Source organism: Anolis carolinensis, chromosome 6 (assembly GCF_035594765.1).
Source record: "Anolis carolinensis isolate JA03-04 chromosome 6, rAnoCar3.1.pri, whole genome shotgun sequence".
NCBI classification, from domain to species: Eukaryota; Metazoa; Chordata; class Lepidosauria; order Squamata; family Dactyloidae; genus Anolis; species Anolis carolinensis.
The window spans coordinates 41,695,793-41,720,045 of NC_085846.1; the positions used below are offsets into that span (position 1 = coordinate 41,695,793).

Here is a 24,253-nt window from a genome sequence, read left to right on the forward strand (position 1 = left end):
AGCAGACTCAGATGTAAGCAAATAGAGTTAGGAAACTCAACCATTACATTAAAATGTGGAATATTCACACCAGACAGCAAATCATCCTGCACATTATTAAATTGTTAGGGACATGTTATTTTTGAGTTGTGCAGTGCAATCCTATCTACGCATGTTTACATGGAAGTAAGTCCATTCGTGCAAAACACTTACATCAGTGTCCAAAAATATTTACATAAAGAAGAAAAGAAAGAAAAACAGTGAGCAGAAGGCACATGAAGGGAAAATTAAGTCCAGAGCTCAGCAAATTGTTTTTATCTGAAGTATAATTGTTGAACTATTTAAAGTTCAACTCAGTTCAATTTTATTATTTTAGCCACTGGCCAGTACTAAAATTTGTAATTGTAGTTGCTACAGTATTTTGTTGCTTAAAATATCTTGAAACAATACAAAACACAGAGAGTTAATAAAAGAGCTAACATTATTAAACAAGAACTACTAGAATATTCAAAACCATTACATAAAATTATTAGGTTTTGTGAAAACAGAAATTGAAAAAACTCGGTAGATATATGATCTGTAGAGATCACAACGTTATAATGAACAACATAATTTGTGAACGTCTGCTTACTAGACAAAACAAACTAAGGAAATGCCAAAATATGAAGTACTGTATAAAGAAACTGATTTAATATTGTGATAATATTTACTTTAAAAAACCCTGTTAAATTTTCATTCTGAAATAATAATAATTTTAAAATAATAGTCCTGACAAATTACAAAAAAGATATCTGGCGTTTCTTCTAAAATCAAAAGGGAAATAGATTGGCTTTTAAACTGACTTATTAGTCCAGCAAACAGAACAGAACAAGACTTGGATAGAAGAAGAGAATCTCAACATAAATGCAACCTGCACCTTCACAAAATAATAGAACAGTCAAATAAATATTGGAACTACAACAAGCTTAATTCTGTTGAATAATTCAGAATTAATGAGAGTAACATGCCATTGTTACTACAGGCACTAGCAGAATTCACTGCAAGTTGTCTGTCAAATTTCATTGAACCATACAACCACAGAGTTTGAAGAGACCACAAGAACCAACCAGTCCAGCCCTTGCCATGCAGGAATACACATGCATTCTACTTCCAGTGCCCTACCAATGGCTATTCACCCTTAACTTCCAGTTCATGATTTACAGCTGGATGGAGAAGAGGTACCATACACCAACTTCTGAAAGTTCTGGAATTGTTTTAGGAAATCAACCATTCTATGTTTACAATTCAATCCAAGTCTTGGATTAGGTGACAAGATGCTATGTGTTCTTTTCAAGTGGCTATTAGTTCATCTTGAGCGATGTTCAGAACAGCCCTTACTTAAGCTATTGTTATAATGGAGTATGCGGCTTCCCATAGTTCCCGAGAGCAGTTTCCCATGTATCAACATGCTACGGGTACAGAACTACGTATATCTTTCATTTCTAAGAGGGCCTCTTACAGTTGCTTGGAGGCAACATTGAACCACCATCCTTACTTTCCCCCTCTCGTCTTTGGCTTAGCAGCAATCACCAGGTATAAAACTGCTGGTTGCTATTGCTCGTCAAATCCACTGATGTTGACCCGAGTGATAGAGCTACGCAAGAGAAGGGCTGGGGAGGAGGAATCGATCCTTCCTTTCCTTCCTCCCATTTCCGATTGCTCCATTTTTCCAGACAGTGTCAGTAGATGCGATGAGTGGTGACCACCCCCAGTTTTGTGCCTAATGGTCACCACTAAGCCAAAGACGAGATAGTGAAGGTAAGGACAATCCCTTTTTCCAAGCTGCTTAAGCCTGGAGAAAGCAGAGTGGCTGTGGAAACAGTCACAGCCACGTCAGAATAGGAAGTAGTACAACTGTTCACACCACCACAAAGTGTGGGCAAACTCCAGAGCTTCAAGAATGCTCTGAAGCATCTCACATTTTTTTTACATGGGGCAATATCATGTTAAGTGGCCTTAGTGGCTGTTAGAGCAAATGGACCCCATGAGTCATTTGGATGCCATAGAGTCCATTCAGCCTCACCCTGACTTGATCTGTGTATATGGATCTTTAATGCTTCTCTTCCAAAGGACAGTCAGAAAATACAAACTTGATGCAAAACAAGTCATACGTAACCTTCCCCTTTCATACATATACTCTTTCAAATACATAGTCTCTATTTCTTTTTCACTCACATTCTTAGTTCTCCCCTCTCCACTATCATCCCACTAAACTTTGTTTCAACATCTATCTTGGCCAAAGCTGGCTCTGCTTCCTTCTCTGTAAACAGTTTGGCCAAGCAATCAGACTTAACACAAGCTTTTTTTTTTTCTGGCTCCTTCACCAGTCACAGAACTGATTTCTGGTATTTCTCCAAGTCATTACATACAAGTGTCATGATCATGGGGGGTATTAATTTTAATGGAGCCCCCAGTGGTGCAGTGGGTTAAACCCTTGTGCCAGCAGGACCAGTGACTTGAAGGTTGGGTGGCTGAAGGTTGCCGGTTCGAATCCAACCCGGGGAGAGTGCAAGTGAGCTCCCTCTATCAGCTCCAGCTCCATGTGGGGACATGAGAGAAGCCTCCCACAAGGATGGTAAAAACATTAAAACATCCGGGCGTTCCCTGGGCAACGATCTTGCAGACAGCCAATTCTCTCACACCAGAAGCGACTTGCAGTTCCTCAAGTCACTCCTGACATGAAAAAGTTTCAATGACTTGTTACCTAATTGGTTTGAAAGTTGATACAAAACCAAGGCCACATCCTCAACGCTTTTTGGACAACACCGCCTAGAATCCAGTCAGTATTGCCAAAATGTTCCTTCTAAACTGTCCTTATATCTCAGGATCTGATCTACTTTGAAATTGATTATATGAGGGCCTTTCTACACTATCCTAAAACGTAAGAAGAAGCAGGTTAAAACAATTTGCTAGCTCTCGGTTTTAGTTCTCACCTCCAATCCAACGCTGCGCTTTCATAGGAAGGCTAGTCAGATGGCATTCTGGATCAAACGAAGGTTAACTCAGGATGCCATCCAGTCCCCCTCCAGCCCTCCATTTCACCCCCAAAACTTAACTGGAGGGGCCTATGGGCAGCACAGACCCTTCTGTACAGTCCTCCTGACACAAGAAAATGATGCATCAGGAGGTGGGGTAGGGAGGAGGAAAATCCTTCCTCCCCACAACTCCTGACATGCCATTTTTTCACATGGGGAGGGGTGGGTGCCCTCCTACTCCTTTGGGCTTTTGGGAGCCTGAAGAAGTCGAATGGATTTGGGGACTGAGGAAGCAGTCCTGGCAATCAGTCTCCACAGGACCCTCATCTCTAAAGATTCAGACCTTAGCTTAAGGTTCGGATCTTTAGAAGTGTTTAATGCGGACTAAACTGGGAAAACCTGGTTTACTCTGCATTAATTTGCTTTTACCTGAGGCGTCGTTTGGATGTCTCAGATAAAAAGCGAGACAGGTCCTGCGTTTTGGGCCTGTCTGGAAGGTCCCTGGAAGGTCATCTCTAAAATGGAACTTTTCTAAACTCTGATTAGTACACAATTTTAATTCAGACTAGTAATTTTAACTCCCATTAGGTAATGTGCTACCTATACTTTAAGGAGTACTCGCTTAATTTTAGTGAACACATCCATGAACATGCTGAAATTAAATGTTAAATGTATTAGTAAAAAGTCTTTTGTACACAAGTGAAAACAGATCACTCCATAGTCTTGGCCACACAGGTTAGTACATAGCTCACTACAATGGAGAGCTATCAAAATTGCATGCAGCTATGAACCGTAAGCCTGTGACTTTGTTGTCATTGTTACAAAACTGAGTTTGTGCACAACAACCACAAGGCACCAAGGAAACATGATTCACCGAAAGGGAATCCAGGACTCACCTTGGACAGCTTGGCAAACTGTACAACATGCACACTCTGGAAAAGGAGGAACATTAAGAACTGATCATGCCATATGAAGGTGGGACAGAGGGAGTTTAAGGTGTAGGGGCACTTCAGTATCCTCAAGGGATGAACTAGACACCGGGAAATTGATTCTCTGGACAAGAGGAAAAAGTCAATTCTATGTTCCATCCATATAAGCAGTTATCTGTCACTCAGGTCCCTTCTACATTGCCATATAAAATCCATATTATTGACTTTGAACTGGATTATATGGCAGTGTAGACTTAGATAATCCATTTTAAAACGGACAATCTGGATCATCTACTTTGATAAAATGGATTATATGGCAGTGTAGAAAGGGACTCAGATATATATGAGCTGTGTTGTTTTGCTGAAGAAGAAATAATAAACTGCTTCCAGAAGCGGTTCCTATCAGAAAGAAAATAATGAAGTTGGAGTTTGAAAATAACGTATTTCAAGTGACAACTTTATCTGTACTGTGTTACTTTTGGGGGAAGGAGAACGTAAAGACATTCCTTTTGCAAATAAGGTAACATCTCATAATGGCAATACCATTTTCCAGAAATAAATAACATTGTTACTTGTTATAAACATATTCTATATACCTTCAACCTACATAACATTTATAAAATGCCTCTATTAAGAGCAGTGAGGAACCTATAGTTATTCAGATGCTGATGAATTCATAGTCTCATAACAAACTAACTTACTCTTATGGGAACTGAGAGCCAACAACATCTGAAGAGTTTCAAATTCCCTTGAATTGCTGTATAAGATTTATTAAGGCTGCAGTCCTGTGCACACTAAACTGGACGTAAATCCCTCTGAACTCAATAGGAGTCAACTCTGAGTAAACATGAGTGGGATTCTGCTTGGGTTGGCTTCTCTGTTACTACATTCAACACACTTGATAAAATTGTGGGCATGAGTATTTCTCAGGTTGGCTCAAAATCTTCACAAATAAATATGTTACTAATTCTTACAAATCTTGACTTACACAAGAAAAAGGAGGTAAGAAGAAATGGATCAAAGTTGCAATAGGATATATCATTCTAAAGGACACTTGTAACATCAATACAATGTGAATTCTTTATCTGAACACCATAATACAATGTTTCTCAGACGCTGCTCCTCCAGGTGTTTTGGGCTTCAGCTCCCAGAAATCACAGCTAGTTTACCAGCTGTAAGAAATTGTGGGAGCTGAAGTCCAAAACATCTGGAGGCGCAGAGTTTGAAAAACACTGCCATAATGTATACTAATTCTTCAAATGAAGATATTAATCCTGTTAGGTTGCACCATCTCAGATCTTTCAGTGTTTGATAATTACTCTTCAGGGATGACTGATCTCGGGATGCAAAAGAACAAGGATTACATCTGGAATCCATAATGAGGAAGTCTCTAGGGAAGTGGTTCTCAACCTGTGGGTCTCCAGGTGTTTTGGCCCATAGTTCCCAGAAATCCCAGCCAGTCTGTCAGCTGTAAGGATTTCTGGGTGTCGAAGGGCAAAACATCTGGGGACCCACAGGTTGAGAACCACTGCTTGAGTGCAAGGCTGTTTTCAACAGAAACACTCAGAAACCCCATTCTGTCTCATTAACATCATGGGGTCATACTGAGATGGCATCTTTTATTGGAAATAAAAGGCCATAATGAAAATCTATCAGGCTGGATTATTGAGAATAGGTCCGGCTGAAATCAATGTGATTGCAATGATAACTAAGGGCACATTCAGAGAAGCCAAAAACACGAGATCTGTCTCAGTTTTATCAGGGGCATCCAAATTATTTCAACTGGGATAGCATATAGCCCCGATGGCGAAGTGCGTTAAAGCACTGAGCTGGAGACCGAAAAGGTCCCAGGTTCAAACCCCGGGAGTGGCGTGAGCGGCCGCTGTTAGCTCCAGCTCCTGCCAACCTAGCAGTTTGAAAACATGCAAATGTGAGTAGATCAATAGGTACTGCTCTGGTGGGAAGGTAAAAGCACTCCATGCAGTCATGCTGGCCACATGGCCTTGGAGATGTCTATGGACAACACCGGCTCTTCGGCTTAGAAATGGAGATGAGCACCAACCCCCAGAGTCGGTCATGACTGGACTTAACGTCAGGGGAAACCTTTACCTTTTTTAGCATATAGCCACCCCGGGAGGGAAATCCCAGGGTTGTGGGAAAAGGAAGGGACTAGAACCTGCACCAAAGCGGGTTACTTAAACCCGTTTCGATGAGGGTTTTAGTGATGTGTGGAAGTGCCCTAAATGGAACTAACTGTATTTTTTTTACACTGGCTAAAAGCCCACCAAATCCTGAATGACCACTAACTATCTCCATGACACATAGCACATAGCAGTGAGTATCAAAATTTTGTTTGTTTGTTTTGGTTGGGTTTTGCTTTAGTCTGTTTTTGTCTTTCTTGGGGCACAGTCAGGGCAATATTTGAGAGTTTTCTGGAACCTCCAGAGTATTTTAAGGCTTTGATGCAATCTGGAAAGCAGAATCAAGTCTGATTCAGTCAGATCCACTGGACATGAGAGTGATGCCACCAGCGCAAGGAAAGGGGATGGATCTGCAGCAGTCTGCTGTTCCCAAAGTGGGTGTCAGCTGTGCTCAAGACCGCTGTGGAGCTCTTACTGTTCTTAGCTTTACAGGCCACTGGGGTCCCTTCTAAACTGCCATATAAAATACATTTAATCTGCTTTGAACTGGATTGTGGGGCATTATAGACTCATATAATCCATTTCAAAGCAGATAATGTGGATTATTTGCTTTGATAATCTGGATTATATGGCAGTGTAGAAGGGCCCTAAAATAGTAGTATGTGAGATAGGCCTACTTTAGGCAAGAACATACAATATTATTTTGGAGTGATGACATGGCTAAAGCAAGGCAGAATGACTGAATCCATGAATTAGTATTCAATGCATTCATAAGTTCACACTTCCAAAGGCAGTGAAGGGTGGCAGAGGTCATCCACAGAGGAAAAAAACTATAGTGAGACTTGTTTACAGGTATGTTTGAAATATGCGTGTGTAGCTACTCTGTATATTGAGCAAACCATTTAAAGGCTGCAAGACAGCTGCAGTCAGCCTAGTCAGCAGATTGCCATGGCTCTGAATAGATTAACACAGAAGGGAGAGGGATATGTGACAGTGACTTTTGACATCTGCTTTTAGAAATGAAATCTACCTTCATCACTACTGCATAATCTTCAGTACTATCAGCATGTCTGCTCATATTTCTCTCATTTTAGAAACAATTTTTCAATAATTTATTAACTTTCTAAAATGAAAAGGTATTACAGAAAAAAATATTTCTGAAACTCATCTACCTTTAGACTGTTAGTTATACTGACTTTAACAAACAATCTGACATTTACCTGGAGCCATGGCCCATGCAGTTCACATTACAAAAGTAAAGCTACCTGTTACATTTATTTTGGTACAGAACAAGCCAAGCTTAGTACCAAATTGCTCAATTAATAATAATTGAGATTTCTTCAGCCATAATCTCTCCAGGCAGTGACCACAACATAACTTTCACAGCAAGTATATTTACAAATTGGCCTTCTGTATTTGTGGAGATTACAGACACAGGACCTCTGTGACAGTGGAAAAATGCAGCTATGGGTCCACTATTTTTATTACCTGATGGAATAGGTAAGTCTTTGTCTGGTTACTCTGTGATCAAGCATGTGGATATCATTGCAGTTAGCCAGACAAGCAGGCAGACGGAGTGATGAGAAGTCTGTCTAGTTAGATCAGTGGTTCCCAATCTTTTTTTGACCGGGGCCCAATTGATCAGGGTTCACTTTGACCAGGGACCACTTGGCCAGAGCCCACTTGGACCAGGGTCCACTTGAACAGGTACCACTATGACCAGGGCCCACTTTGACCGGGTACCATTTTGACCAGGGACCACTTTGACCGGGGACCACTCTCCAACTTTAGTACCAAAAGGGTTACAAATCAGTTTTTGGTCAACTTTAGATTTGGTTTGGTTATTTGGGGTGCTGATTCAGAAAATGGCATTAGATAGACCACATGAACTCTAGTTTCTGAAACAGAACATATGCCACCCGGTAGTCGCCATCTGCTCACTCATAGGAAACCATATTTAATAATATAGAGCTATTATATGGTCTATCCAATACAATTGTCAGTTCTGCAGAAAGAAGCAGAAATAAAATTAATAAAATTTAAAAAAATAAAGAGGAAGGAGGTTCACGGCCCAGATTTTAATTCTCAAGGCCCATTGCTGGGCCATAGCCCACAAGTTGAGAACCACTGGGTTAGATAGTCTGTTAGAAACTATCCACACTGCAGAATTATAGCAGTTTGACACCCCATTAACTGCCATGGCACAGTGTTATGGAATTCTGGGATTTGTAATTTTGTGAGATACTCTGCTCTGTCAGAGATCTCTGGTGCTATAACAAACTACAAATCCCAGGATCCTATAGAATGAAACCATTGCAGTTAAAATGCCTATAATTCCGCCATGTAGGTGATCTGTAAGTCTGCAAACAAACATATGCTGAGAAAAATGGTAAGGAAGTGCCGGGAGATGGCTATTAACAGGTTTAATGAGTAAAATCATACCACACAGTGTCCTTTACATTTTTAAGGAAAAAAATTTAGATAGACCACATCATATTTAATGTGTCCCTGGAATCACATGCAGAAGTATGTATTTCTCCATGCTGTCAATGTTACACAAAAGTAGTTTGTAATGAATTATTCAATCAGGATGGAGATAGAGCACTTATCTTTCGCACCATACTCTTTTCTTCCAGGATGGACCTAGTGCTAAGAAAGATTTCCATGCTGCAATGAGAGAGGAGTACTTTCCCATGATAGTGCTCCTGCTCCACTTTTCCATCCACTACTCCCACTTTTTCCTGTGATGTTTAATGGTAGAAGAAATCCAACAAGAAAGTAGGTAGCAAACAGAACAGTTATGGAGCAGGGAATATACAAATGAGTTTCCCTTAGTAACCCTAATCAAACATTCAAAAAGGAATTAAATCAAAATGTGAATAAGGGTATGACTTACCGGGACAGATTCTACAGCTAAACAAGCTGTCAAAATTTAAGACCCAATTGAAGAGCCATATCTTCCAGCAAGCCTACCCAGGCCCCTTCTATACTGCCATATAAATAGCAGTGTAGACTCATATAATCCCATTCAAAGCAGATAATGTGGATTATCTGCTTTGACAATTTTGATTATATTGTAGTGTAGAAGGGGCACCAGTCAACTTTCAGTCATGAGCTTTGATTTACTTTCTATTGCTGCTATATGTTAAATTTGTATCTGTGTTTGGAATATGTTTTTATACTGGTGTGTATTTTCTTGTAAGTATTTTATGTTCATATGTTTTGACTTTGTTGTGCCTCGCCTTGAGTCATCAGAAAAGGTGAGTAATAAATAATTTTTCTTCTTCTTCTTCTTCTTCTTCTTCTTCTTACTACTACTACTACTACTACTACTAGCCTCTTTCCTTTGTCATTGCTTTAACTGAATGCAAACGATGGTAATAAGGACGAAGGGTTCCACACAGTAAATCCACCATCTTATTAAAAAGCGGAGAGAAAACACTTGATTTGGGAGAGGGACAAGAAATAATAGAATGCAGCCATCACACTGACCTGAGCGTCCAATACTGTCCGAAGCGCTTTTGGATGCTTTCGACCGGCTCTCCTTGCTGCTTGATCGTACCGAACCTGATGGAGCAGGAGGTGGTGGCGGTGATGGAGTCACTGTGCTACTACTCTCTCCTCTAATTGTTGTGAGATCTTGCATACTGAAGCTCCGAAGTCTCTCTGTCAAAGCTCCTTGGCTCTGAAGAAACAGGCAGAAAGATTGGTCAACTTTTGAGCCATCCATTTATCATATTAGAGATGACTTCTAAATGTGTTCAAAGACCGATGAACTTCTACTGAAGCAAATGGCTGATGTGGTTGTTTCTGTTGCTTTTTAAAATGAAACCGCAGTCTTCTGTTCTGGAAGATGACATATACTGTGCACATAGATCTATCTACATGTATGAGTACATAAATAAATAAATCTTTATTTATATCCTGCTTTTCTCCCTCACAGGACCCAAAGTGGCTTACAAGATATTAAAATCATGTAAACAACAATCCAAATACATCAATTATTAGTATAAAAATCATAAAATAAACAGTTTAAAAACAGTAATAATATACATTCACATTCTTGTGGCATCATGTCAGATCTTACTGACATGATATCTGTGTGTGCATGTGTGTCTATCTTATAGCTATAGGCTGTATTAAGTTATTTAGAGTATTTATATGTCACTTCCCAGGCTGCAAGAATTCTCAAGGCAAGAATACATAACAACCAGTTAAATAATACAAACATAAAACAGTTTTAAAACATATTGAAATATGTTAAAATCCTAGAGTTCAGTTTTAAAACAGCACTTTCATATATTGATTGCCATAGGGAACAGTATTATTTTGGCTGGTAGTAAGAAGCTTAAATAAGATTAGGTCCCAACTAGATAGCCATATAATGCCATTTGAACTTCATGATATGAGTCTATGTTTAAGCTATGTTTTTTTAAAGTTGTTGTAAGCTGCCTTGAATTCTCAGATGGGGAAATGGAAGAAATTATTATTGTTGTTATTATTATCTATGTTAGCTGCCTTGGGGACTCAATGCGGCTAACAATCCCACACTTAGTCAAGTTTAAAAAGTGCAATACAAAAGTTTAAAAAAACAATGAAATAGTAACAGTGTGGTAAAAATGGATTAAAATACAATGAATGCACTTAGAATTTAAATACACTTAGAATATAAATAAATATATCAATAATAATAATAATAATAATGGTGGTGAAGGTGAAGATGTTATTATAGGCATCTCCTAAGCAGTAGATTACCAAAGGCATTTAATTCTGCAGTGTAGATGCATCCTTTATGTATTGGATAATATCCAGCCATGGCTCTTAAAATATTGATTTTTTGAAAATCGTGTGGAGGATTTGTTGTTCATTTTAAGTTGTTGTTTTTTTGAAAAACAAAAAAAATGGGACTTTTGAAATGTCTGTTGAAAAATGACAAAGGTAGGGATAACAAATTACTATTTAAAAATTACTTCCTAAGCTCTGCTCAAGTACACAATACTCCTGAAAGGAAGCTTCCTTATTGAATTCAGTGCTGGGAGCTAGAGCCACCTCTGGAACCTTACACTAAACCACATTTATTTGGGCTGCTAAATCCTAATTAGACTTTAAAGCTGAATACACAAAAGCCTCAAAACAGAAATCAAACAAAGACCAGGATTCCACAGGTTAGTCCCAATGGTGACTGTGGGTGCTTTGTTTAGTACTAAATACTAAAATATCAAACAAGCTAGTCTTTTTTTGAATCATGAGGATTAGTTCAGGTGTTAACAGAAACACTGACAGGGTTACCTGCCATTCTGTCAGGTCCACATACAAGAGAAAATGAAGGAACTGTGTGATCTATTAGGTGAAAAAGAAATTCCATTGTGGCAACACATGACAAAGATCAAGTTGGAGTAAGCTCTACAGCAGCAGTGATGAGGAATTTTGTTCCTTCTGATGTGTTTGACTACGGCCCCATTTACACTGCCATATAATCTCATTTCAGAATGCAAATTAACCGCATTGTATTGAATTATGTGTCAATGTTGACTCATATAATCCAGTTCAATGAAGTTCAATCTGCATTGTATGAGTCTACACTGACTATTATAATGCAGTTCCAACTGGATTATACAGCTATGTGGATAGAGCCAACAACTCCCACAATCTTTTACCATTGCTCATACTGATCTGAGTTATAAGCCAAAACATTTTGAAGGCCAAAGGTTCTGCAAACATGGATGAAATTACAGCTGGGCCTGGCAGTTGAAGGACTAGGTGTCATGTGTAAGGTCTTGAGACTTTCATTTCAAATAGACTGAGAATACAATGTAGGGAGAATGCTATACATGGAGCAGCATGATATTTTTATGGGTTACATGGCAGTCAAATATCTATATAAGTATGTTTCGTGTTATAGTACGCAACATATTACGCATATAGGATGTAATTTTGAAAGCTTCAACTGTAAGAAAGAAATAATTAATTTATAAGTTTAAAAAATGAAGCACAGAGAACATAGATGCCAATGGAGTCCATTAATTTCTGTCCATGATTTGGCCTGTGTAAATGGGCCAAAAGTATCAAATGGTAAAGCCATAACAAATCTCATAATAGGTTCTACACCCAATACCACATAGGGCTAACTAACCTGGTCAGCAGGCAACGAAGAATGCTTCCTCGGGTCTTCTATCTAGACGTAGTTCTGGGTTTCTTTGTACAAAATGTGACTCAAATTGTGTGTGTATTTTTTAAAAAGAAAGACTCAAGTTCTGTAATAGTTTTGTTGTAATTTTTCAGAACAATGAGTTTTTAATTTCTCAAACTACACTGGAGCAGTAATTCATTCATATAAACTGATTCACTGTTTACAGCTTCCTTGTCATTCAAATGATAACAACCTTATCATTCAGTAGACTGGAGACCTCGGTACACTCCTTCATAACAACCTTATCATTCAGTAGGTGTCTGCTGTATTGTGTTTTCAAAGGGAGCCCATACTATTGCCTTTCTTTAAAAAAAATTAAGCAGTCAGTGGGAGTCTTGATTACAATCATTAGATGTTTGGATATCTGCATTTACAGTAAGACTGGACACTTTCTGATATCTACAGACTTCCCTCAATATATGGACCACAAGATGACTTTATCCAGAAAAACATGAAAGAATTCAAACATTATCTATGGAGCACAGACTAACACTAGCTATGAGTTGTGATGTTAATGTCACCATCATACACTGCATGGTTATACTGGTTACCTTAGAAGCTGCCATCACAGCAGCTGTGGCTGCGACATTTAGGCCCCGCTTCCCAAAGTGTACAAGGGCATCGTAGCTTCGATCTTTTGCTTGGACTAGGCAGTCATCTATTTCCTGTCATAATAAGGTAAAGCAAAAACCAAAATAAAACACAATTACTCTCAAAAGGAGATTTCCAGTTACTGAACTGTTCGGATTTTCTGATGTCTGATTTTCATATCAAAAACAATATGCAAGTGAAGGGACATGAACCATCTCCTTTTTCATGTTCTGTTATTGAAATTAGAGTTTATGGGATAGATAAAGTGGAAAAGATTTCACTCTTTTTCTCATACATATTTTGATGTCACACAACACAAGGGTAAATCCTATTAATTTTACTCTAGCTGGAAGAAATGAATAACAGGAGTCTGGCCATTGACTTCTAGAGACCAACTCCATAAAAAGCCTGGCTAGAAAAAAACAGACTTACTAAGAGCAATGGGTTCAAATTACAGGAAATTATGCCTGAACATTAGGAAGAACTTCCTAATCATAAGAGCTGTTCAGCAGTGGAACTCTCTGCCTCAGAGCATGGTGGAACCTCCTTCCATTGGATGCTTTTAAACAGAGGATGGATGATCATTTGTCAGGATTGGATGGCCCCTAAGATCCTTTCCAGCTCTGTGATTCTATGAACTTTTATATTGCAAGTCTTCCTGAAAGCAAGACTCTTTGGTCCATTCTACACTACCCTAGGTTCCAGGATCTAATCCCAGATTATCTGCTTATTCTACATTATCTGGCAGTGGAGACTCATATAATCCAGTTCAAAGCACATAACCTGGGATCAGATGCTGGAATATAGGGCAGTGTAGAAGAGGCCTTTGACATCCTATTGTGACCTGCAGGCCTAACATATTATCAGGCTGGGAAATAAGTGGAGATGGCTGCTAGTTTAGGTGACTTTTTGCCACAATAGTGAAATAGCATCTTTTTAACAAAATGAACTTTGAAGATTGTTTGCTGATGACAAACAGCTGACATAGACAATCTTCATTATACGTGTACCTGTCTAGCTGCTCTTGGAAATAGAATGGAGTCAAAGGGATGTTGGGTCGCATTGTGCAAATTAGACGGTCTTTTCTTAATATGAAGTTAATTAAAGTTTTGTTACGAAAAAACGTTTGTAACTCTGATCATTTATACAGTTTTGGGAACATTTTGCAATAATTTCCCAAATTACATTGCCCTCATCCCAATGGGTGCAATTTTCCAGAATGAGGATTACTGGCTCATTCTAGGTTTTTAAAACTCACTTTGGCTGGATCCACACTGCCATATAATCCATATTATCCAAGTAGATAACTCACATTATTTGCTTTGAACTGAATTATATGAGTTTACACTGACATATAATTCAGTTCAAAGCAGATAATCTGGATTTTATATGGGGTGCGGATCCAGCCTTCGAATATCTCAGCTATGGAAAAACAAACAAAAAGTACACAGAAGACTGTCTGAAGAAAAACATAAATATTGTGAAATGAAGGCAAATAATAAAAAAAATTATAAAGCATTCAGTCATGTACACAGCTACACTGGATAAGGTTGCCAATGTGAAAGCTGGAGAGCACTTCTATTATCTTGGTTTTGTAAAAGAGTGAATTTCAACAAGTCTTGTTTGTCACTCAAGCAGGTAACAAGCAACGGCAGATGAATCTGTTCCTTCTAAACAACCATCAAGAGCCATTTAGGAACTGTCTCCATTTTTCACTCTGGCAGCTCTCACCTTGAAGCAAATCCATCTGAGTTCAATAGAGCAAACTCCAACGCAAGCATGAGTTCAAGTACAGCTTATATCATTTAAAGTTTCCTCTGTAATAATCCTTACTGAAGTAAAAAAAATACTTGCAATTACCTTTTCTTTTGAAGACAATGTTGGATGTACAAATTTTCTATAAAGGAGGCTGGAGCCCTTTGTGTATGGAGACAACAACCAAGCTACAAAAGCTATTTTGAGTTCATAATAAAACGGAAACCTATAGGAAAACAAAATGACATACAGTACTTACTTCTGACAGCAATATAAAAGCATTTTCCTACATTTGATAATTATTGCTGGATTGATATCAAGAACATCAGTGGCACAGATCCCACACACAAAAAAAGAAGTATATTGCATTGCTTAAAGATAAAGGTAAAGGTTTTCCCCTGACATTAAATCTAGTCGTGTCCGATTCTGGGGGTTGGTGCTCATCTCCATTTCTAAGCTGAAGAGACGGTGTTGTCCATAGACACCTCCTAGGTCATGTGGCTGGCATGACTGCATGGAGCACTGTTACCTTCCCGCCAGAGCAGTACCTATTGATCTACTCACACTTGCTTGTTTTCGAACTGCTAATTTGGCAGAAGCTGAGGCTAACAGTGGGAGCTCACCCCGCTTCCCATATTCGAACCACAGACCTTTTGGTCAGAAAGTTCAGCAGCTCAGCGACTTAGCCATCTGTGTCATCAGGGATCACCACTGCATTGCTTAAGAAATATTAAGCAATCTCCTAAAAAAAACCCAAAGCATTGAATATTGGTGCCAGCTAAGAAGACCTATAAGTTCCTTAGCTTGTTCTGAATGTTTATGGAAGCTCTTGGGAAACAAACAAAATTGAAATAAACAAAAAAGACCAATGTGGAACGGCATTAAAAAGCAAACTTGGTTATTTTGCGTAGGTAGGAGCTTATTCCATTCCGTCTCAGACTACAGGACGCTACCTATTACTTATTTACTGCAAAATCTCGAGATAGGACACTCAAATGGGAGGAAGACAAGCAGGTTGCTTAAAGTTGTATCTGTTTATCTGTCAGTTAAGCAGAGCGGGGAAGATTTAAAATGTGAACCCATTTCCATGTACTCCCACACACAATGAACGCATCACAGCATAAACAAAAGTCAAACCTTGCAAAAATAACTTTCTAGACTAAATCTTCCAGAATTTCCTTCCAGTTTAGCCACTGATTACGCTGAATTGAAAGAGTCTGGAAACTGTGCTCCAAAAGTAACATTTCCAAAGTCTTCCCAAATTGCATTGAGTTGTATTTTCTTCCAGCCTAGCTCTTCTGCTTCCTCTTGATAACAGATGAGCAGGAAGCTACAGTTTGTTCACCTTTGAGTTGCTGAACCAACTGTTTCCTTTATTCTACTTATTCTAAATTCATTACTATCTGTTCCAGAAGAAAAATGGTACAAATTGCTTACTTAGATATGTATAGACTAATGATAGAGTCAGTATGGTGTAGTGGGTTGATTAGTTTGATTGCCTTATAGGCTTGTCAGAGAAGGGTCGTTTAGGAAGGATATTAAAAACTAATTTGTGTGTGGCATCTATGCTCTTCTGGATGACTTCAATTTAAGCAAAAGTTGGAAGTAAATTGCGTTTGGGACACTCTTTCTCAAAAAAGCACTTAGGCAGAAAATACAAATCAATTATTAATTTTAATTTGTCTGCTCAACTGACAGATATTAGGTTTCACTAATAAAACCTTTGTCCCCTTGTACACTGCCATATAATCCAGATTATCAAAATAGATAATCCACATTATCTGCTTTGAACTGGATTGTATGAATCTACATGGCATATAATCCAGTTAAAAGCAGATAATCTGGATTTTATATGGCAGTGTAGATGCACATGATAATACTAACAGCAAGACAGAGCATAACTATAATATTCTTAGAGGTGCATTTCTTCTTCATCTGCCTCCTTCTTAAATATTCCTATCCTTGTATTCTCTTTCACCAGTCCTTCCGCTGTTTTATATTTTACCTGCCATTTTACTCCCAAACACTTCTTTAACCCCAGGGTACGTTGTATGGTGGCACAAGCGTGGTCCCAATTTTCATGGGTTACTCTTTGAGCACGATTTATGGGGTTAATGATTTTGTAAAACACTTCTGCAAACAATGACAGAGAGACACTCTAATTCTGGTCACTCCCTGGTCTTAGGTTTACATAGTTTGAACAATTGCTGGGATTCACCTTACTGCTTCCTTCCTTCGTTCGTTCTTTCTCTCTGTTTATTTGGGCTCCTTCCCAAATCCTCACATTGTCACTATTAGGACATCATCTGCTCTTCTACACTACCATATAAAATTCAGATTATGCATCAGCTTTGAACTGGCTTATAAGGCAGTGTAGACTCATATAATCCAGTTCAAAGCAGATAATGTGGATTGCTATGGAAGGACCACTATGCTCTGTCCAGCCTCAACTTTGAGCCAGAATCAGGATCATTGTGGTTTTGTTGATAATGAGCTGGGTTTCAGCTGTTTCAGCAATTTGTTCGCCTTAGGTCCCTTCTACATTTTGCCATATAAAATCCAGATTATCTGCTTTGAACTGGATTATATGGCAGTGTAGAAAGGGCCTTAGTTACCTTCAGGACTGTGTTGGTGGCAGCAGGAGTCTCACAGTAAAACGGTCACAAGTTACATATGACCATCCTCAGGGAATGTCAGTCAGATTGCTGCCTTAAGTATTATAAAGTTAGGAAACAAAGGACATTTCTGTGTTGCCCTTAGGCATCTGTTTATTAACTTCTTTCTTTCATTCCCATTCACTCCTGCTGTCTTCCCTCAATTCATATTTTGTCCACGGAACTAGACTCAGCTTCAGATAGAAATGGATGTAATGCTATGATTATGCTGAGTAGAACATTTTACCTTGTCTTCAGAATACCTGAAAGTCCTTCCTAAACGGCCACACTGTACTTTGCTGACTGCTCATCAGTATTGCAGCTTGCATCAGCTGGCTTCACAGGTTTCCAGCCACAACCACAGTCCAACACATTAAACACTTTGCAGCTGTTTTTCCCAGCGCAGCATTTTCCATCCCGCTGGTATTGTATTTCCTCTCTGTGCTGCCCAAATCAGGCATTTCCAACCAGGGAAACGCCCAGTATCCACAAATATTCCATGCACCTGGTGTTATTGTGTTTTCCTCTCTAAATGCATACCCCACTCCACCCATTTCTGTTTTCTTGATGAACAAAAGAAAGAACTGTCTGAACTGGATACCAACCAGCAAAGAAAAATGTCCGTGAACGTCTCTGCCGTCGTGAAGAGTGCAAATATAATCCAGTACATCATCCATTTTACCTAGAAAGAAAACACAATTTGGTTATGTGTGAATCTTAGTGGACTCTTCCAGATGGGGCAAATTGGTGGTACAGTAGAGTCTCACTTATCCAACGTAAACAGGCCGGCAGAACGTTGGATCAGCGAATATGTTGGATAATGAGAGATTAAGGAAAAGCCTATTAAACATTAAATTAGGTTATGATTTTACAAATCAAGCTCCAAAACATCATGTTATACAACAAATTTGACAGAAAAAGTAGTTCAATACGCAGTAGTGTTATGTTGTAATTACTGTATTTACGAATTTAGCACCAAAATATCACGATGCATTGACTACAAAAATGCGTTGGATAATCCAGAACAATGGATAAGCGAGTGTTGGATAAGCGAGACTCTACTGTATTTGTTGCTATAGCTCTCAGAGATGGTGGTGTGCTTTTTTTTTTTAAAGAAAGAATTCACTGACATTGACCTGTGGATAAGTCAACCAAGGTTTTTTTAGTAAAACGTTTTACTAAAATTTCTTGACCTGTACATGAATATGTATGGTAGCATTCCTAAATTAATGCTGACCTCAATCCAGTTTTACCTAGAATACATCCACTAGAATAGATAAACTATAAAACTCTTCATAAAATGCCGAAATATTTCATGCCTGCCAAGCATATTTGACCATGTGGATCACTAGATGAAAACATTCTTGACCATTTCTGGACTTTGAGAGCTGTTTAAGCATCTGGGGTTATCTTTATATTTTGCCCATGCAGATGGAAGAAGCAAGGGGTGATTGTCAGAGTATTGCAGCGCAGTGGTAGTAATATGAAAAATAATGGAGCACAGAATGAAGCGACACTTCGAGATGTCAGTAAAAGCAATATACAAAGCTTTACTGAATGGAGCAGTAAACAGCACAAACAGACTCTTGCAGATGACGAACAAACACAGGACTGATCTGTTCTCCAACAGATCTCAAACTCGACTCGAACTCAAGACAGAGTGAACTGATGCAATAGATATGCACATACTCTTGTGTCTGGATCCTCCCTAGTTCCAGCCACACACACCAAGGTCATCATAGCTCATTAGTGATTAACTCTTTACACACTATTATACACTCTGGATGATGCAATCTGACTGCAATACAAGCATGGCACAAATTACATTTAAACACTCTCATTACACAAATCTCACATTGACAGTGATTACTCTTCATCTGTGAGCTCAGCACACATGCTTTCAAGATGAAAGCCAATTCTACTCTCTCTATGGCAGTGGTTCTCAACCTGTGGGCCGTGACTCCTTTAGGGGTTGAACGACCCTTTCACAGGGGTCACACAAGACCATTGGAAAACACATATTTCTGATGGTCTCAGGAACCTTTTCATGCTCCCTTCGCTTCCCAGAAGCCTCTTCTTCTTCTCTGGAGTGAGGTGGTGATGTCACTCAGCTCCGCCACCTATGCCCCCTCCACTATTTTAGGAGGATGAGATATGAGTGACGGAGGTGAGATTTGCTTTGGAGCAAAGATGGAAAAGGGAGGAGGAGGAGGGGAGAAGGAAAGGAAGGAGACCTAGGGAGGGGGCTTAGAGAGGGGGTGGAGTAGCCCCTCCATGGCCGAATTATAGGGAGAAATAGAAGGTGAGGATCTCCCAAAGGGATCCAGCTGTGGGGCCTCCTCCCTCCCTCCCCTCAGTTTGCCTGCATCCTGAACAGAGTTCTCTCTCTTTGGCATGCCCTTCCTCCTGCTGTGTCTCCTTGATATGGATCCTGTCCTTTCCTTCTCATAATGTTATGGTTGGGGGTCACCACAACATGAGGAACTGTATTAAAGTGTCGCGGCATTAGGAAGGTTGAAAATCACTGTTCTATGGGGCGCTTACAGAGAGGGGTTAACTGTTATAGCTTTGATTTATGTCACAGGTGATCCAGTGTTCAGTGCTGTATATTCTGTGTACACTGATCTCCTGGAACGTGTCATATAACCCTAATTAACCCTATGCTTCTCTGGTAATGGAACTATGCAGAAGTTACAAGGGATAGCCTTATATTACATAAGACCTTCTATTTATGTGTCTCTGTGTTGCATGATCCCCTCATGTACAGTACAGAGAATTTTTAGCTCTTATCAATTTCAGCTTGGCTGTCTGGTATCCATCTGTCTTTGCCTTGTCAATATCACCATCACGTTTGCAGGGACACCCTCTGTATCCACTTTGTGTCGCTATTTCAAGGTTACTTTTTGTTCAGCTCTAGTTCAGAAAATACACAGTTCCACAGTAAACTATGATTTAAAATGTCACCCTGCATGGAAAGTAACAACAAAAATAAATGTGTTTCTATTCAGCGAGTGCTTCCTGCTTCAGATGAAGATCAAGAGGTGGCTATACGATTCTCACTATAACTGTGCAAGTAGGTCAGGTTCACATAGGTACTTACAAATATTAACTTTTTTCTATTCAAGTGAATTTAAAGAAACTTTTGCAAGTGAAACCAGAAATATTTTTTACATCTGTTTTGGAAAATAATTACAAAAGGGATGTACACATCAGGTTGGCTCTTAAATCGGCTTGAATCCACCTGCAAAATAATTTGCTATTGCCTTGGTCCTGTTCCTGTTTGAACATATGATAATAACTTTTTAATGTGATTTTTAAAAAAGAAATTATGGTTTATTGGGAATAACATTTTACAAGATATATTCTGTGCCCCAAACTGGGATCAGGATGAAACTGAGAAATGTGATCGTTTGAGGGAGGAACAGGTTTTGAGGCTTGTTAAACCCAGGCATTCATCTCTGCCAAGTATGATATTGCCATTTTAAAAAAAAACCCTCAGGGTATTTATGTAAATATCCACACGATTGTATATTCTAAAGTATCAAGAAGGGGCAGTAGGAAAGGAGAGGAATAAGTCAAGGGAATATTTTCCTTTCAATTCCACTTTTCTTTCATCCAGCAAGTATGGTGTGGCCATTTTCAAAAAGGCTTCATACAAATGCATTTATCTGCATATTTATATATTTGAAGGTAGCAAGAGAGGGCAGGAAGGGAGAGGAAGACCCTGTGAGGCAAAGTTGCCTGGCCCAGGTCTTCTTGTCACTGTGTATGTATGTTAGTACATCCGTCTATGTATGTAGAGATAACGTATGTAGAGATATTTTAAAAAATAAGCAGAGAAAAGCACTTTTCTCAGCCCCTCTTGAATTAAGAAAAACAAGATTTGGGGAACCAGAGGGCAGTTAATTGCCTTGAGTCCCTATGGGGAGAAAGGCATGATAGAAATAAAGATAATAATAATAATAATAATAATAATAATAATAATAATAATAATAATAATGCAAAGAGGTTGGAAATTAACCAAAGAGTGGGTCAGGAATAGAGGCATTGCCTCTACTACCCATCCCTTACTGCATCTGATTCATGGGCTTTCCCTTCCCTATTATTTATTGGGCCATTTCCAAACTTCCCCATCTATATATTCCATTACTTAGAAAAAAAGCACTTTACATAACAAGATCAAAATTTAGTCTTCCAGATGTTTTGGAATAATTAATGGAAAAATTGACATGTATACATTTTGTTTCACATGTGTGTTAGAATCACTTGTGCGTTAGCTAATACAGAAATTACTATTTAGAAAGGTATTTTTATCAGATGCACCATCATCAGGGCACAATGTAGAAGATATTATTTCGCACCAAGAAAAATGCACAATTTGACACCTGAAACTGAAGCATTCAAGTTATTTTTTTCTAAATTTCCCACTAAAAATCATTAACTGGTATCTTGCAAACAGAAGCCTAGATTTCCTTTAATAATCCTGCCACAGGATATTCCCAGAAACATTACTTACATATTCTTTAATATCCTTTGACTTTACAGCTTTGTAAGAGTAATACGCAGGATACAGAGTGCCAAATATGAGCCTGGAAGGAAAACAAAAACAAATGAAAATAGAAATTATTTTCTGTCACAAAAATTATATTTTACTACAGTAAACTGTTCCTTCCCCTTCCTGTCCTTTCCATGCTTTGGGAGCATTGGATCAGAACATTATTCAGTCTTGTTTTTACTGAAAGGAGCAAGAATGAATAGGGGATAATTCACGCTGAGTTAGGGCCCTTTCACACAGCCATATAACCCAAAATATCAAGGCAGAATACACCACAATATCTGCTTTGAATTGGAATATCTGAGTCCACATTGCCATATATCCCATTTAAAGCAGATAATGTGGGATTTTATTCAGCTGTGTGGTCATGGCCTTGCATTTAGTTCCCTCAATAATATCAGCAAAATTTAAGTAACCTATCCTCCTGATTTCAACAGAGACCAAATTCAATTGGCACAGATGAACTCCTATTCATGTTTTGCATGTATGTAATAGATTCACTACATACTTGAATTTATTCTATAACTCAGGTTTTTAGGTTGGTGCAGTAAACAAACACCAATACCACAGAAGAACAAAAACCCTTTAAAATTAACATCCTATTTAATTAATCCAACCTATCCTGGGAAGGAGGTCCATTGAACTCACTGGGTTTTCCTTCTGAACAAACTTGCATTGGATTATGTTGTCAGTTTGGCTCCAGTTGTTGTCATAAAAGAGACATACAAAACATCAACATACTGGTATGTAAGAAAATAGGTCACCTAGAATGATACTGAGGAGTGATTTTAGAGGATGTGCCTTCTTTAATTCCTACACCCTTCTGCCATGGCATGGACATTCAATCCAAATTTCTTATTTACACATCTATTAAAAGGGGAAGATAATATGACTGCAGGAGCCTGCCTATCTCAACATTTGGCCACAATGTAATTTTACTACATTTATCAAGCAGTGCAGTAAAATTACTCTTTTTATTTTTTTAATCAATTAATGCAATAAGTAAAATGTACAAAAGAGTAGTAAATAACCTTGAAAATCAGCCTCAAGAATATTTTTAAAGATGCATTATTCTCATAATATTCTCACCTTTGGATTCGTCTTGTGGCATTTCACTGGGTTAATTATTCAAACCATAGTATTTTCTCAGAGATTGTACAGGTTTTTATACCTATTTTTTCAGCAATATTATAGTATAATATTAGTGTTGTTTAATGATGGCTAGGCTCTTCTATATCTGGGGAGTCCAAAATTCAATTCAGATTTTATTTCACCTTTTAAGGAGCTATCCAAAGTTTTGAACCCTAGCCCCTAAATAGTTTCAGCACCTTGGATAGCTCTCTCAACATTCAGATGAATACCTGTAGTGGATTTAACATTCTGCTTAATTAGAAATCACCAGCTGTCATGGGTAATGCTAAATGTTGTTATATAGAATCTCATCTTGTATTATGTTGGGGGTGTAATGGAGGGGAACTATTACTTGCCTATAGCAGCAGCACACATTATTAAAATATACAGTGGTTGTGATATATGTATATAATGATGATGATGATCATAATAAACTTTATTTGTAGACCGCCCTATCTCCCCAAAGGGACTCAGGGCAGTTTCCAACATTTATGGCAAACATTTAGTTTCAATAATGTTTCTAAGTTTTACTTTCTCTTTCTCTCTGGAGGCCTAGTTACATTCACACTGATATTATCCATGTTCAAAGATCACTACAGGGGAGAAAGGAGACACAGAAACAATAGAGGATTTAAATAATAGCTAAAAGACACCGTCACACAGAGCTCTTATTAACTGAGAAGTAATAAGGGGTTGTTATGCAAACTTTCCATAGACTTCACAGATCTTATGTCCAGATTCCTGTCACTCATTTTCACTACATCTACCAGATCAGCCAGATCAGCTACATCCAAGGGCCAATCTACCAGGGCCAGATCAGCTACATCCAAGAGTATTGAAGGAATTAGCGGAAGTTATTTCAGAACCACTGGCAATTATCTTCGAGAGTTCTTGGAGAACGGGAGAAGTCCCAGCAGATTGGAGGAGGGCGAATGTTGTCCCTATCTTCAAGAAGGGAAAAAAGAACGACCCAAACAATTACCGTCCGGTCAGCCTCACATCGATACCAGGCAAGATTCTGGAAAAGATCATTAAGGAAGTGGTCTGCGAACACTTAGAAACAAATCCGGTCATTGCTAATAGTCAACACGGATTTACCAAAAACAAGTCGTGCCAGACTAATCTGATCTCTTTTTTCGATAGAGTTACGAGTTGGGTTGATACAGGGAATGCTGTGGATGTAGCGTACCTGGATTTCAGTAAGGCCTTCGACAAAGTCCCCCACGACCTTCTGGCAAATAAACTAGTAAAATGTGGGCTAGACAAAACTACGGTTAGGTGGATCTGTAATTGGCTAAGCGAACGAACCCAAAG

At 38.7% G+C, this 24,253-nt stretch overlaps 1 protein-coding gene across 3 annotated transcripts in view; it reads right to left on the reverse strand.

Moving 5' to 3' along the window:
• The window catches only part of reep1 (receptor accessory protein 1), an 81,372-nt gene that overhangs the window by 17,014 nt on the left and 40,105 nt on the right, over positions 1 to 24,253 (reverse strand). For 2 of the 3 annotated variants that reach the window (XM_008113117.3, XM_008113114.3), the window contains exons 2-7: positions 21,770 to 21,842; positions 17,859 to 17,935; positions 14,705 to 14,825; positions 12,805 to 12,918; positions 9,556 to 9,748; positions 3,890 to 3,925 (exon numbers count right to left, since the gene is read on the reverse strand). In XM_008113117.3, the coding sequence (XP_008111324.2) occupies positions 3,890 to 3,925; positions 9,556 to 9,748; positions 12,805 to 12,918; positions 14,705 to 14,825; positions 17,859 to 17,935; positions 21,770 to 21,842 (614 nt within the window). The remainder of the gene's footprint in view (positions 1 to 3,889; positions 3,926 to 9,555; positions 9,749 to 12,804; positions 12,919 to 14,704; positions 14,826 to 17,858; positions 17,936 to 21,769; positions 21,843 to 24,253) is intronic. The other variant, XM_008113118.3, reaches the window with a different exon arrangement.